This window comes from Xyrauchen texanus, chromosome 49 (assembly GCF_025860055.1).
Source record: "Xyrauchen texanus isolate HMW12.3.18 chromosome 49, RBS_HiC_50CHRs, whole genome shotgun sequence".
In the NCBI taxonomy this organism is placed as follows: domain Eukaryota; kingdom Metazoa; phylum Chordata; class Actinopteri; order Cypriniformes; family Catostomidae; genus Xyrauchen; species Xyrauchen texanus.
Window position 1 is genome coordinate 3,202,899 of NC_068324.1, and position 17,168 is coordinate 3,220,066.

Here is a 17,168-nt window from a genome sequence, read left to right on the forward strand (position 1 = left end):
GCGTTTTTGTGTGCGCGCGCTATATTTGTTTTGACTTGTCCCATAGTATTCGCTGCTAGATTTAGAGTTTTTTTTTTTATCTCTACAAACAGTGCTTCACTTGTTTTAGAGTATTATTTATTGCTAAAGTGCAGCATAATGTATATGCGGTGTACGGAAGTGGCGTTTGTTCCCGCGCTTGTCACCTCGCGCGACCCTTAGTGTCGGTTGACCACTAAAAAAAGATTGCATTTATTTATTTAAAACCAGAAATGAGAAGTTTATAATTTTATAAAAGCACTTACATTAATTATTCTGATAAAACTCAAATGTTATTTGAGCTGTAACATTGTTTAAATTGACATTTTACTGTCATTTCAGGGCTTGTTGACATTACATTATCATGGCAACAAAGTTGGAAAACCTATCGAAATATAATCTATGGAAGCCCAGGAGTGCCATTTACAAAAGTATGAAGGAATATATTATCAATTTATTAATTTGAAAATAAAAATGTGAATAAATAAACTAATTTATAAATGGACAAATAAATAGACACATTAAAATTTGAAGAAATAAACAAATTTAATAATGGACAAATAGGGGCCTGGGTAGCTCAGCGAGTATTGATGCTGACTACGACACCTTTAGTCATGAGTTTGAATCCAGGGCGTGCTGAGTGACTCCAGTCAGGCTTCCTAAGCAACCAAATTGCCCGGTTGCTAGGGAGGGTAGCGTCACATGGGGTAATCTCTTCCTGGTCGCCATAATGTGGTTCGCTCTCAGTGGGGCGCGTGGTGAGTTATGCGTGGATGAATAGCATGAAGCCTCCACAAGCGCTATGTCTCTACGGTAACGCGCTCAAAAAGCCACGTGATAAGATGCGCGGATTGACGGTCTCAGACGCGGAGGCAACTGAGATTCCTCCTCCGCCACCCAGATTGAGGCAAGTCACCATGAGGACTTAAAGCGCATTAAAAAGAGTCATTAATGTACTACATTTAATGACATTTTAAAGATTAAATAAATATGATTTATTGATGCTCAATTTTATTGTTAAATATAATGACATTTTTAAACATTAATTAAATTTGTCCATTTACCAATGCCACCAGCCACACCGCTCGTCCTGTGCATGATTTCCTGCAAGACAGGAATGTCAGTGTTCTGCCATGGCCAGCGAAGATCCCAGATCTCAATCCCATTAAGCACGTCTGGGACCTGTTGGATCGGAGTGTGAGTACTAGGGCCATTCCCCCAGAAATGTCCGGGACAATCTGGCGCAGTCCATGAGGAGATGCACTGCCCCCCCCCCCCCACCCCACCCCCCACACACACACACACCCACCCCACTACAGTAGTACTACAGAACGACTCTTCATACTACTATTGCTTTCTTCCATTGTGTCTTTGTAGGCAGGAGTAATGGAGTTACTATTCCAGTAAAGAAATAGAGTTACTGTTTTATTCAGCTCTGGAATTTTCTTCCTTCTCCAGTTTCTCCAGCTAAATCTTGCGTTGGCAGCTGAACTGGGCACGGGAATTTCCATGTGGGAGCTGGAACAAGGACTGGATTATTTCTATGACCTATTGTGACCCGTTTGGCTTGAGTCTGATCTGCTTTCAAATAATAACTTTTACAATATTTATTAAGCTATTCATTGTTGATGGGATTTCGAGCGGGGGGGATCCCCAAACTGGATCGCGCAACCGTAAAGCCCAGGTCCCCCCCGGGAAGTCAAGGGCCCCTGGGCACTGGCCCCATTGTCCCGGTCGGGAATCCGTCCCTGGTTAAACTGTCCAATCTCTGCTTGCATTGTTTAAGATCGTAACTCATGAAAATAAATCCTTTGAATCACAATTGAAGATTTTGATACTATCTGGGACACTTTAAAAATGCATTATTTTTATCTTGCACCATTTTTGAGCTCATTCTAATTGAACAATCACATTTTACAGGTATAAAATAATTTAAACACAATTCAATGGAAATTTAAGAGCTATATTTCTTAAGCTGTGGTGCGTGAAAAACAATTTTGAGGAATGAAAAATGTGCATACTGACTGTTTTCGTGAATTCATGTGCTTATGTGTTTAGTAATACAAAAATGAAAATTCTGTAATCATTTACTCACACTCATGTTCTTCCATACAAGTGTGGTGAATAAACAAAGACAGAATTTTCATTTTTGTCAAAACTTTTGAGGGCTTGTGTGGCACACTTGGCTAACACACCGCTAAACGGCAGATTTGACTTATTATTCGAATTAATCGTTAATTTGCTAAAGTTATACCATATACCTACCTTTTAATTGTTCAACAGCTTTCTTAAAGAAATACATACAGTACGTATATATATATATATATATATATATACGTACTGTATGTATTTCTTTAAGAAAGAAATATATATATCATATATATATATATGAATCTTTATTCACTCTTACCTTCCCCCCCCCTTATCTTTTGAAACTATATTTATTTGCTACTCATATATTTGCGGTTCTTTATTTGTACTTATCATTTTGTTTTTATCAATCTCTTGTGTTTACCTTATTGTTCTCTCCTTATTTACTTATTTATTTATCCTCTTTTCTTCCCTTTCCCTCAATATGTTTGTCATTTTATTCACTGTAGTACATTTCTTGTTTGTCTCTGTTTATAAAAGCAATAATAATAAATACAAATAAATAGTCACTGCCTTGGTGGACTTATAGTAAAGTGAAATTCAGACATTAAACATCTTGAATACTTCTACAATACGGCCAATAATTAACATGAGACAGGAGGTGGAGCATGTTTTAATAATTTACTAAATATTTGACACAAAACATGCTACATTTAATTAATAATAATACAGATATTCATCTTTGAATTTATACCGTTGTAAGTCAATAATTGCAACTCTAATGGCAGACCATCTTCAATTAAAAAAACAGGAAATAATGAGTATTTTCGGGACATGGATTCACTAAGATTTCCCTACAGGTTTTTAATATTTTTTATAATGGCAATTTGGGAGTTTTGAGTAAAATAGGGGAATGGTAAACATTACTCTGACGTTTTGTTCCACAACAGAAATTACCTGCAATAATGCCCCAAATGTGAATTTGAAATCCATCATCTGTTTCAGAAATGCATGATGCTAACACGTTGCTAAATAAGGACTACAACGGCGTTCTGTTTGGTCAGACACCTGCACACATAATTGTGGTGGTTGTTGTCCTTATTTAGCAACGTGTTTAGCAATATCACGTTTGAGGCATGCCAGTATGTATACAAACGCCAAAGCGAATCCTTAGCTAGGGTTCGAGTACAAATTGACAGCTCTATAACGGCTAAAGAGTAAAACAGGCATAAATCTGTCACAGATCAGACAAAATCATGATCATTATTACACTGATTTGTTTTTGTACAGCAAAATAAAAAAATGTCAACATGTATCAACCAAAATCTTTCCTTAAAAAATGCTATTTAAACTTCCCCTCCAGAAGGACTGTCCTGCAGCCAAGATATATTGACACATCATCCTGCGTCATTAATGTTTGACATAAATGGTCGACTGATATTGTTTTTCAATAGCAGTACAGATATCGAAAGATCAGAGGGTAATTTACAGGCGATTTACTGAGCAAATATGATGCACACAACATTAATGAAATGAACTTGTTTTTACAATATTGACTCAGAATCCACTAAAACAAAAGGACATATGTTATGCACCTTTGCTTCGCACAGCACATTAAAACTACACCGTAACAGACAGTAATGCAGAGGAAGGCTTTCTGGTACAGGCCTCAGTATATTTCTTCTTTCAAACTTCGATAGAGGCAGCAGGTAAATATCATGCCCACAATCTGGAATGGAGAGATGTGAGAAAACAGATTATTTTTAGCACCTCAAATACACAAACATGTTCACATTTGCTGGATAACTATCAGGGTTGTTCACCTGTATAAATGCGATCCCAAGACCCACTGAGCCCAAAATCAGCAGGTGTTGAAGAATAAACTCCTCTAGTTTAGATATACAACCACCCTGAAAGAGAAAGAGACTTTTTAAAGTTCTTTGTGACCAGATTCAGTGCATTTTAGAGCTTCCATGATGCACCTGTGTCACTCAAGTACAATACATGAGAACTTTAGGTTCTTACTAAACTGAGAATTGATTCAACTTGATTTAACTCTTCTAGATAATGAAATATATTTAGTTTAGGAGTTGAGCTTGGACCTCCACTCTGTAGATGTTGGATGGGTGGTCTCGGACTCCGCAGCGTTCTGAGGGGGTCTTACAGCAGCTGTCGGGCACCAGGCGTCTGTCGGCAAGCGTCTGTATCCAGGCCCCCTCCCTCCAGTCAGCTGAGCTGTTACTGCCACAACACTTCAGCTGCGCCATAAAACAGATGGAGAGATAACGGGAACAAAAAGTTCACTCAAGAAATTTCCAGTGACATTTTATGAGCAGAACCGATCGTTTTCTCGTGATCTAGTGAGTCTAATGGTATCTGGGTCACTAAAGCGCATTTTTCGGTTATTCAAAAGTACATCAAAAATGCAATTCAAACTCTATGCTCTAGTATTACTCTATGATGACATTTGTAATAACAATTCAGTCTGATATTTTTTGTGGGGTTTAAATTAAATATGTCAAAGAGGTTAAAGTGTCCAGAGACAGTAAAAAAAAAAAAAAAAAAAAAATTATATATATATATATATATATATATATATATATATATATATTATTTTTTTTAAAGAAAAATGGATAAACTAGGGCTGTCGATTTAATGTGTTAATGTAGTGCAATTAATTATAAAAAAAAATGATGCATTAAAAAAATTAATCATGCACCCATGCAATTAAAGGGATAGTTCAGCCAAAACTGACAATTCTCTCATCATTTACTGACCCTCATGGCTGCACTGGGAAGAGAAAAAGGCCCGGGACTTTACATAGCAACTGGCCCAAAAGTTGTTGTTTGCGTCCTTTTCTGCATAACGTGGCGGCTCATTTTAGCTTATCGCGGCCCATTTCACGGCCGACCTTCGGCCTGCTTGGTTCTGCCGATGGCCAGTCCGTCCCTGATCGGCCCCAAAGTGCATCGGCCCACCATTAAAATGCCTGGTATTCCAGATTATCAGTCCAGCCCTGCTCACCCTCATGCCATCCCAGATGTGTATGACTTTCTTTCTTCTGCAGAACATAAATTACGATTTTTAGAAGAATATCTATGGTGACCAGAACTCTGAAGCTCAGAAAAGCAGATAAAGTCAGCATAAAAGTAATCCATATGACTCCAGTGGTTTGATTAATATCTTCAGAAGTGATATAATAGGTGTGGGTGAGAAACAGATCAATATTTAAGTACTTTTTACTATAAATTCTCTTCCCTGCCACTAGGTGTTAATCTGAACGAAGAATGCAAATCAGCAAAATGTGAAAGTGAAAGAGGAGATTTATAATATAAAAAAAGGACTTAAATATTGAACTGGTTCTCACTCTCACCTATCACATCTCTTCTGAAGACATGGATTAACCACTGGATTACTTTTATGCTGCCTTTATGTATTTTTTGGAGATTCAAAGGTTTGGTCACCATTCACTTGCATTGTATGGACCTACAGAGCTGAGATATTCTTCTAAAAACATTCATTTGTGTTCTGCTGAAGTAAGAAAGTCACACACATCTGGGATGGCATGAGGGCGAGTAAATGATGAGAGAATTAAAATTTTTGGTGAACTATTCCTTTAAAGCTCAAGGTACATGTTTTTACGAGCCACGTCAGTAGGGGGCAGTCAGCCACTTTAACAAACCTCACAAGCAGTGCAGCCACAGAAAGAGAGCCGTGGACGCATTCTTGACAGATGGATGAATAACAACAAAATGCAGCGATCTCATGATTTTTAACCTGGATTTATGATGCTGAAAACCAGTAAGATTTCTGTAAACATCGATCTGATGCATTTAGTAATAAAACAAAACTTTAGGGCTGTTGATTTAACATGTTAATTAAGTGAAAGTAATTATATACAATATAACACATTACAAAATGTGATTAATGAATTGGCATGCCCGATTCCCAATGCGCTCCAAGTCCTCGTGGTGGCGTAGTGACTCGCCTCAATCCGGGTGGTGGAGGACGAATCCCAGCTGCCTCCACGTCTGAGATCGTCAACCCGTGCATCTTATCACGTGGCTCGTTGAGCGCATTGCCACGGAGACGTAGCACGTGTGGAGGCTTAACGCTATTCTCCACAGCATCCACACTCAACTCACCACACGCCCCACCGAGAGCGAGAACCACATTATAGCGACCACGAGGAGGTTACCCCATGTGACTACCCTCCCTAGCAACCGGGCCAATTTGGTTGCTTAGGAGACCAGGCTAGAGTCACTCAGCACATCCTGGATTCGAACTAGCGAACTGCCGGGGTGATAGCAATTTTTATGTACTTTTTATTTATGGGGTCTTTCTCAGCAAATATTGCTATATTAATTGTGATGAATTTATTGGAATGTCGCGTAATTAACACCCCTAGTTTTACGATTTTAAAAACATTTATGACATTTAAACAATGTGAACACAAAGATGCATTATAAACTACATTTAAAAAAAAACATTACACACACATTACACACACATTGTGTGTGTGTGTGTGTGTGGCACATGCACTACACACACACACACACACACACACACACACACACATATATATATACACACACACACACACACATATACACACACACACACCCATATATACACACACATACATACACACACGCCCATATACACACACACACCCATATATACACACACATACATACACACACCCCCCATATATACACACACATACATACACACACACACACCCATATATACACACACATACATACACACACACACCCATATACACACACACATACACACACACATATATATATACACACACACTCGCACATACATACACACACATATATATATATACACACACACACACACACACACATACATACACACACATATATATATACACACACACACACACACATATACACACACACACACACATATATATATACACACACACACACACATATATATATACACACACACACACACACACACACACACACACACACACACACACACACACACACACACACACAAAAACATTACATTTGCTCCAATGTAAATGAATGTTAATAACTAAACATGACATCTTACATCTTGCTGGAGTTTGTCCACAGCTCTGGTGATGTGCTCTTGTCCCGGCTGCTGGTAGTTTTGCACCATCCTCTCTTTCAGGTCGACCCTCAGCTCCGAGTTCAGCTGCATTTAAAGAACAACACGTTACACATGAGCTAATCGCACTCTCATTACATGTTCTATACGGTATATGAGATCAAGAAAGGCTGGAAAACTCCAGACTTTAGATAAAACAGAAACTGTTATATGAAGGCAACAATGGAACAATCCACAAAAGAGGAACTTTTTCGGTCTATGTGGGTTTTTACCTGGTAGCAGAGAGGGAAACACTGGAGGAAGAGGAGGAACAGGAAGAAGACAAAGGGTTTTATAAAGATGGAAAAACAAGAGAGTAGATGGAGAGCATGCACACTCAGCATGTGTATGTGGGATTCATATGAATGTGATTGCATGTTTTAAGGAACAGTTCACCAAAACAAATTACATTTTTGGGTGATCTATTCCTTTAAGAACTGGTTTGATTTCATGATATTCGTGGCTATATTGCAACCATGCCCATCAAACTGTCACATGCATACATTTAGATGATTTAATTAGTAAAAGTGGAGAAGGGCTACAGAAACATGTTTCACAGGATAAGAGAGAATTCATAAAGGTCATCCAAATCACAAATGGAAATTGTACTTTCTATCCCTCCTCTTGAATGTGAATTTACCTCCTGATAATAGACGTAGGCCAAAATTCCAGCCGTAACCTCGAGTAAGAAGATACACAGCAACAGGATGAAGAACTACAGAGAAACAAAATAGTGTGGAAACTTAAAATACATAGACTTAGTCATTTCTACCTGGTTACCAGATCAAATGTGTGTTTATAATCAGTAGTAATGAGTACTGACACTGAATACTTAGACTTTTAGGGGCCGTTCAGACTGAAAACGTTTTTGAACTAAAAAAGCGAGAACCAGATCAAACAAGGGCTGCAACTGACGATTGTTTTAGTGATCGATTAATCTCAGATTAATCCTTTAATCGGATGAAAAAGACAAGTTTGATTTTCTGAAATGTATTCAAAAAAATGCATTTATTAAAAAAGCATAAATGACTGAATGCAAAACATTGTGTACATAAACGGTTTAAAATATAAATGGTATAATATAAATTGTATGTAGTGTTTCAAACAAGACTTTGGGGTGCTAAATATATAAGATATGATATGCAAAATTGTATATTTTATCTTATAATTTGTCAAAATTTAGCTTTTTCTTTTAAATACATTTTTAAAAATGTTCAAATTCCACATTATATTCTATTTCACCGAACCATCCATAGACACTGTAGGAGCGTATTTCTAAAATTCTTCAATATTCTAGAATTGCATTAATACAGTATTTACACATTTTAATAACTGTTTGTTGTTTATATGCATAATTTACATGCTATTAAAATCTTTTTCTATTGAGCTATGTCAGGCACTAAAACGGTACTGTCTCTTTAAGAGCGTCTCAAAGAAATGTTTGTAAATGTATTAATTTTCTCCCCAATTTGGAATGCCCAATTCCCACTACTTAGTAGGTCCTCGTGGTGGCATGGTTACTCGCCTCAATCTGGGTGGCGGAGGACAAGTCTCAGTTGCCAACGCTTCTGAGACCATCAATCCGTGCATCTTATCACGTGACATGTTGTGCATGACACCGCGGAGACTCACAGTATGTGGAGGCTCATGCTACTCTTCACGATCCACTCACAACTTACCAATAATCGTGACCACGAGGAGGTTACCCCATGTGACTCTACCCTCCCTAGCAACCGGGCCAATTTGGTTGCTTAGGAGACCTGGCTGGAGAAATTATATTAGAAGAAACATTTATTTAATAAAAAAAATTAATTGCATGGATCTCATATTTGGACACTGAGTTCGCTGTCCTTTTCCGTTTTGTGGTTTGTTCTGCATAATGCGACGGCCCATTTCGCGGCTGACCCACTGGCCCGCTCGGTTCTCCCGATGGCCAGTCCACCCCTAATCGGCCCCAAAGTGCATCCTGTGCTAGACCCTAAAAAAATCAGCGCAACGATCAAAAACGTCCGTCTAGCGCAAAAATTAGCCCCTTACTCAGTTATCATTTGCGTCCATGTACATGAATATTTAAATATGACATCAGGTTTCACGTCAGTGATGTCATTGGTTCTCATATGTCACATGACCGGTTGCGACACGGCAGTATACAATAGGCAGAATTATGATGGATCCTGCTTTTATTGTATGGAAAAAAGCAGCATGAACATTCAGCTAAATATCTCCTTTTGTATTTCACAGCAGAAAGCAAGTCATAGGTTTGGACCAACACGAGACTGAATCATTTTGGTGTGAACTGTCCCTTTAAGAATGTTCTCTCTGATGTCTGTAAGCTTAACAGACATGTTAACATGTTAACAGACAGTGTGGTGACTCAACAGTTGATTAAGCTTAAAACATCTTTATCTGTAACTCTGCCGGTATTTGTTTTATGACCACTGTACCTAGATGGCATTTTAAAAATGTTTTCTGTTCTTGCCCTGCCCACTACTCTCTGATTCATTCCTCTATAACTCTCTCTCTGCTGCCCGCCATTCCTCACCTATGACTCAGTTTCTAACCCTGACCTCTTAAAGAGACACAGATCTTTATTTAAATCAGATATGTTGACAGCTTTAAGACAACTAAGAGAGCACACACACAAACAAGCACACAAATATATGCATGATCAAACTAATTTAGAAAGCACAAAGAAGTCAAGTTAGTGTGAGCACATGTTCCCAGAATAATCAATGACACAGCGCTGTAGGTCAAGAACGCCCTTAAATCTGGCTACCGTTATCCAAGCGTTACAAAGCACACTTTGTCTATTAAGGAAATCCTTTCAGAATCGTTTTGGGCATATATATATACACACACACACACACACACACACACACACACACACACACACACACACACACACACACACACGAGTGTACAGCTTGTATAACAGTGTAAATTTGCTGTTCCCTCAAAATAACTCAACAAACAGTCATTAATGTCTAAACCGCTGGCAACAAAAGTGAGTACACCCCTAAGTGAAAATGTCCAAATTGGGCCCAATTAACCATTTTCCCTCCCCGGTGTCATGTGACTCGTTTGTGTTACAAGGTCTCAGGTGTGAATGGGGAGCAGGTGTGTTAAATTAGGTGTCATCGCTCTCACACTCCCTCATACTGGTCATTGGAAGTTCAACATGGCAAAGAACTCTCTGAGGATCTGAAACAAAGAATTGTTGCTCTACATAAAGATGGCCTAGGCTATAAGAAGATTGCCAAGACCCTGACACTGAGCTGCAGCACAGTGGCTAAGACCATACATCGTTTTAACAGGACAGGTTCCCCTCAGAACAGGCCTCCCCATGGTCGACCAAAGAAGTTGAGTGCAAGTACAGTACACACACACACACACACACGTATTTATATATACACACACACACACACACATATATACATAACAGGGCTGGACTGGTAATCTGGCATACCGGGCATTTTCCCGGTGGGCTGACGCACTTTGGGACCGATCATGGGCGGACTGGCTATTGGGAGAACTGAGTGGTCCGGTGGGTTGGCCACGAAATGTTCTGAATGGGCCTCGATAAGCTAAAATGAGCCGTCGCAATATGAGATAACCAGATCGTCCCATCCCTAGACCTGAGGCATATCTAGAGACTTGGGGGTGGGTTCTTTAGACTTGGGCCAGTAAGAAACGTCCTAGCAACCCCCCTAGCTACCACATAGCAACAACCTGGCAAACATCAAACTCTCTCACCGCTATAAGAAGTCCTCTTTGTTCCCTGATGGTGGCGCAGCAGCCTAATATCCCAGTAAACAGGACGATGGCTCCCGCACCAATCAGGATGAACACCGCAACCATGTACGTGCTGGAGGACAGAAGACTGATGTAGTCGCTTTTATCCACCAGAGTCCATATTCCCACTGCCATCACAGCGCCCCCTGCCAACTGGGAAGATAGGATAACAGTGAACATCAGCAGGGATGGAAGTTTATCAGAATAATATTGGGCTTTAAAAAGTCGAAACAAGACACAAACTCACCCAAAAGAGAAGATTGAAGATGAACAGGAGGTATTTCAGGCATATTGTCCCACAGGTATTTGTTTTCTCCTCTGGATCTGCCATCCTGAAACAGACGAGAGAGTAAGAGATTAAAGAAACCTTTCACAATGGTATTCACTTTATCAGGTCTGAGATAAACCAGGAGTCCAGTTTAACGCCCCTGAGAAGTCTGTCCTTATCTAGCGCAGTCTGATGAGTCTATATGGGTGTTTCTTTAACTTCAGGGAATTTCAGCACTGTGGATTTCTTGAAAGTATCGTTATGTGGAAATTCCCATCACACACTGTAAACTCTAATTGTGTCATTACTGGAAAAATCATGTTGTCTCAATTGGACATTACTTGAAATACCAAGTTTTGGGCTCACAACTCAAATAACTATGTTCTTTGAACTTATGTTAAAGGGAACCTTTAGGGCGGCTGTGGCTCAGGTGGTAGAGCGGGTCGGCCGCTAATCACAGGGTTGGCAGTTCGATTCCCAGCCCAAATGACCCCACATGCCGAAGTGTCCTTGGGCAAGACACTGAACCCCAAGTTGCTCCCAATGGCAGGCTAGTGCCTTGCATGGCAGCCCTGCTGTCATTGGTGTGTGAGTGTGAATGGGACACACTGCAAAGTACTTTGGTAACCACTAAGGTTAAAAAAGGCGCTATATAAGTGCAGACCATTTACCACTTAACTCTTTCCCCGCCAAACACGGAATTTTCCGGGTATCCGTGTTTTAGGTGGTATATGGTAAGGAATGTTTTGAAAGAGTACGCATCTCTTTGATCAAAGAAACAGACTGCGATCGTCTCAAACGTGAAGTGGAACACCATACTAATACTAAAGCACTTGTTTGATAAAAATGCCTTTTTCTCAGCTTTTTGTCCGAAATGTTGTTTTTGACAAAACCTACCTCTGTTCAAGTGGCAATAAAAAAGAACATATGAAGATAAAATAAAATCGTTTTTTTTTGCCTAAAAGCAGAGGCTCAGATCTTTATTGTGATATATAGCATCTTCATATATTCATGGAAGAAAATATTCTGCGGGCCATTAAAATTTAGCGAAAATCGTCAAAAACCCTGGCGGTGGCTGGCAACTTTTTTTAAAAACGCTGGCAGGGAAAGAGTTAAAGGGCACCTATTATGCCCCTTTTCACTGTTATTTAAATCTTTGGTGTCCCCAGTATGTGTCTGTGAAGTTTCAGCTCAAAATACCTACAGATCATTTATTATACCATGTTGAAAATGGCAATATTTGGGTGGGAATAAAAACAAGCTGTTTTTGTGTGTGTGTGTGTGTGTGTGTGTGTGTGTGTCTTTAAATGCAAATGAGCTGGTTCTCCCCGCCCCCGTATCCAGAATAGGGCGGAGTTTTGACATCTCTGCTTCGGATAACTAGACGTCATAATTAATATGATTAACTGTGAAAATAGTGGTGTTCAACTCTATATGTTTGAACCGGAGTCAGACACGGATAAGAGACACCGTCAGAAGTAACGACTGAGAATGAACCAGGACGTTTCCGAATGATTATTTGATACATTTATTTGTTGTAGAGATTTTTCAGCAGTTTTGCAATAATGGAGCAACACACACACACACACACACACACACACACACACACACACACACACACACACAAATACTGTTACAATGTTCGCTATGCACTAAAACGAAACAACACACACAAACAAACATGTCAGTCAACAGTTGTGGGCGGGGCCTGTACAAAGTGACATCACTATGTACAGAATCTGTGAACGGCTTGTTCTGAGACAGTGCTTATGATTAATGAGGATTAAAAAAAAAGGACTGGGTGGATTTGTATAATTGTAGGGTGGTTGAGTCCAACACACATTTATGTTCCAACATCACGTCAAAGTGGGTTTTGCATAATAGGTCCCCTTTAAGATTATTAGGGCTCTACTTTCATTAGTGCGCAAAGCGTATGTTTGTGTTTGTCAATGAGAAATAGGTCATTACGCAAAGATGTTTCAGCACCACGTGTGTTTTAGCACAAAGTCTGAATTCATTTCCAGCATTTCTAAAGTTTATGTCCAAATTAGGCCTGACGTGATTATTAAATAACCATCTGATCGGTTATTTGAGACAACCACGATTACATAATTCCCATATTTCCATTTCTATTATTCCATAGTTGTGATGACTTATATTATTCTAAAATGTGGAGAAAAAAAAATAATTATAAAGAACGAGTAAGTGACCCTAAACTTTTGAACGGTAGTTTGATAAAAAAAAAATTATAAATCTAAAAACATGTGTAAATGTAAAAGTGGCCAAAACGAGAGACTTAACTAGTTAATTTCATTCTATATGAACACAGAGTTAAGTGAACTTAAGTTTTGAACACGCTGTTACTCATTTCATATTCAGGGGCGGAGCCAGGTGTTTTTCAAAAGGGTGGCCAGGTAGGGGTTGGCAACCTTGGTGTGCGCACATGTTAAGTTTGTACAGAGATGATTTCACCTCTAAAGAACTAAAATGTGGCAAAAATGACCAAAAAAAATTACTAAAACCGCAATTGCGAGTGGGGTGGCCACGCTTCGGTCCATGGTGGCCCCTAGCTCTGCCACTGTTTAAATGAGGGAATGAGTTTACTCAATCAGTTGAGTACATTCAACAAATTTCACCACAGTGTCATTTCAAGCACATCCCAAATTCTGTGCTGGAATTTATGCTGATGCATATTATATTTTTAACGTTTTTGCGGAGGCTAATTTAATTTATGGTTGCTGGTTCGATCCCAACAGTCACCATCATTGTGTCCTTGAGCAAGGCACTTAACTCCAGGTTGCTCCGGGGGGATTGTCCCTGTAATAAGTGATCTGTAAGTCACTTTGGATAAAAGCATCTGCCAACTGCATCAATGAAAATGTAAATTTATGTATCCAGAATACACACAATTAAATAATATTTTCACACTTTTTACAATATTTGGCAAAATTACAGCTTGATTGGTAATGACACCCAACAAAAGTGATTTTTACCTTGATTTGTCACAAGTAATTCTCAAGCATGATCTTCACTGACACTTTGGTTCATTGGTTAACACGTACACTCACTTTATACGGGCGAAATTGTTTGATGTGGTGCGAATGACGCCACAACGGAGACAGTCGCCGTTTTATCAATTGATAGAAATTATTTTCACACAATAAATATTGAAGTGGTTTATGCTCATTTCTCTCTTTGCTTCGATGATCATAGTTTTAAACAAGTAATCATTTTGTATCCAATAATGGATTTTATTAATTGTTAAGGGTCTGGGATGAGCCTAAAACAGACAAATCTGCACATTAAAGACGTTTGAAAATAAACCAGGTAAAAAGTTTCCAATTCAGTTTTAAAGAAACCTTCATATAACAAAAGAAAACAAGAAAATCCACCCTGAGACATTAAAATGTGCCTAAATTTGAAGAAACACCCATGTGTATCTTACGGGTACAAAAATAGGTTTAATTTCTTTTACGCCAAATATAATTTAGGATTGAGATTTTTTAACAAAATTGACTAAGTCACCACTATATTAATGCTGTTAAGGGTGTTATTCTGTCTCCAAGGACAGTGTAAATATACTCCTGTGCAGTTCACTACAAACAGACTTGGAAAATGTGAGAAACCCTGGGGTGTGGCGCCAGGTCGGTGTCCAGGAAACTGTTTTTAGTATGAATAATCTGATGTCACACTCACACTTGATCCACATGCTCTAGAGTAAACACACCTACTGGAGTGACAGGATGTGTGACTCACCGAGAGTGTGAGACAGCGAGAGACAGACAGGGAAAAAACTTTTACTACTCTGAAACCTCACCCAGCAGCAGTCTGGTGTCCAGAAATATCTCTGGACGTCTGAGGAACACTAACAGCTCTTCAGTGTGGGACACGGGCTGACATGAGGGCTTGTGTTTGCACACCTGTCTATTCTCTGGCATGCTTTTGCTATGGTCATTATCAGCTTAACAGTTAAAGGGACAGTTCACCCAAAACTGAAAATGTCCTCATCATTTACTCACCCTCATGCCATCCCAGATGTGTGTGGCTTTCTTTCTTCTGCAGAACACAAATTAAGATTTTTATAGAAGAATCTCTGTGAATCAGCTCTGTAGGTCTATTGAATGAAAGTGAATGGTGACCAGAATTTTAAAGCTCCAAAAAGCATATAAAGGCAGCATAAAAGACTCCACAAACTCCAGTGGTTTAATCCATGTCTTCAGAAGTAATATGATAGGTGTGGGTGGGAACCAGATCAACATCGAAGTGCGTTTTTACGATAAATTCTCCTCCCAGCCCAGTAGGTGGCGATATGCACGAAGAATGCAAATCGCCAAAAACAAAAGAAGAACAATGTGAAAGTGAAAGTGGAGATTTACAGTACAAAAGGACTTAAATATTGTTCTGTTTCTCACTCACACATATCATATCACTTCAGAAGCATGGATTTAACCACTGGAGTCGTATTGGCTACTTTTATGTGCTTTTTGGAACTTTAAAGTTCTGGTCACCATTCACTTGCATTGTATGGACCAACAGAGCTGAAATATTCTACTAAAAATCTTCGTTTGTCACACATCTGGGATGGCATGAGGGTGAGTAAATGATGAGCGAATTTTCATTTTTGGGTGAACTGTCCCTTTAAAGACTTCATTAATGGTCCAATATTTAGCATTTAATGATACATATGGCGTTCTATCAATTCTTTACTTCATTAGGCTACTGTTTTACGGCAAAGGATAATATGTTTCAGGTCACCATATGAATAGATTGTTGTTTTAAATGTTTGAAAGCATCATCTGTTTCTCATTCTGTGCATGCACTCATGTCTTCTGGTTCATTTTAAGTTCTCACACACCTCACCATCTCAGGAATCTGAGGAATTTATTCCAGATCCCGTTATACCTGCAACGCAGTGTATCCAAATACAAGACAGGCAATGAGATTCTAATTATAAAGTGTATTTTCAGCATATGACGCGTTATTGAGACGAAAACAATGTGTTTACGAAACTTAAAGGCTACTTACACACTGAAGTACAAAGCCAAAAAATTAAAAAAAAAAAAAAATGCTACAAATACTTGTCAAAACTCATGCAAGTGAGCATTTCTTTTTCACGCGACATGTCAATTTATATGACCTACAAAATAAATGACTTAAAAGAAAAGAATAAACTACTCACCTGATAAAAACAATAGAGATGTGTTCAAAATTAACCTGTTTTTTTCCTGTTATGTTTGAGGGGCAACTTTTCTCCAGATGTCCGTGCCCTTCTGTCCGTGTTTGTTGTGGGCACTGTTTGCCCGCGCGCGTCAGGGGGCTTCTGAGTGCGTGAGCGCGCAGCACGTTCACGCCAAGTGTGCGCACTGCGTTAATGCCACAAAGCGCAGAGAGAGGGCGCTGTCGGACATGACAAGAAACAGTTTATTTATTTCAAGTCAAGTGGTTTTTATTTATTTTATTTATTTATTTGTATAATCGTTATTGCTCTAACAAGTACAACATAACAACAGATTAGTTAAACAATAATAATAATAATAATAATACATTAAAAAAAGGGTATATCGACAGTTTCAAGGTAGGCTACGTAGTAATACGATAAAAAAAATAATAATGGAAGATTCAAGGCATTACAAAAATACACACAATTTCTGGCTTTACTGTTTTTTTTTTTTACTCCTATTAATGTTTAAAATAATGAACTATTTATATTTTAAAGTGTGAAGATTTTGGCTCATGTGATGATCATTTACATTTATTAATAATAAACGTTTCCATAAATTACCGCTAAATGTATAATATGTATGCTTTGTTTTCTGTATAATTATAAAAACATTAAACACCACTT

At 38.7% G+C, this 17,168-nt stretch overlaps 1 protein-coding gene across 3 annotated transcripts; it reads right to left on the bottom strand.

The window, feature by feature from the left end:
* Nucleotides 1-2,771: 2,771 nt before the first annotated feature.
* Nucleotides 2,772-16,673, bottom strand: cd151 (CD151 molecule). Of its 3 annotated transcripts, none has more exons than XM_052123473.1 (9): nucleotides 16,538-16,673; nucleotides 11,303-11,387; nucleotides 11,017-11,208; nucleotides 7,904-7,978; nucleotides 7,497-7,517; nucleotides 7,207-7,311; nucleotides 4,212-4,367; nucleotides 3,933-4,019; nucleotides 2,772-3,838 (listed from the first exon to the last, which is right to left on the bottom strand). In XM_052123473.1, exons 2-9 carry the CDS (start codon nucleotides 11,384-11,386, stop codon nucleotides 3,779-3,781), a joined length of 780 nt encoding a protein of 259 aa, XP_051979433.1. In that variant the 5' UTR covers nucleotide 11,387; nucleotides 16,538-16,673; the 3' UTR covers nucleotides 2,772-3,778. The 3 variants fall into 3 exon arrangements, with proteins under 3 accessions (XP_051979433.1, XP_051979432.1, XP_051979434.1); XM_052123472.1 differs by having other exon boundaries at nucleotides 16,503-16,645; XM_052123474.1 differs by lacking the exon at nucleotides 7,497-7,517 and having other exon boundaries at nucleotides 16,503-16,581.
* Nucleotides 16,674-17,168: the final 495 nt, after the last annotated feature.

Bases quoted from the DNA above. Each gene is read 5' to 3' on its own strand.
- cd151 (XM_052123473.1), bottom strand. From the start codon at position 11,386: ATGGCAGATCCAGAGGAGAAAACAAATACCTGTGGGACAATATGCCTG. The intron at 7,518-7,903 runs GTAAATTCACAT...CTCTTCCTCCAG, and splicing joins CCTACGTCTATTATCAGGAG to TGTTTCCCTCTCTGCTACCA. The intron at 4,368-7,206 runs GTAAGATGTCAT...TTTATGGCGCAG, and splicing joins TGGACAAACTCCAGCAAGAT to CTGAAGTGTTGTGGCAGTAA.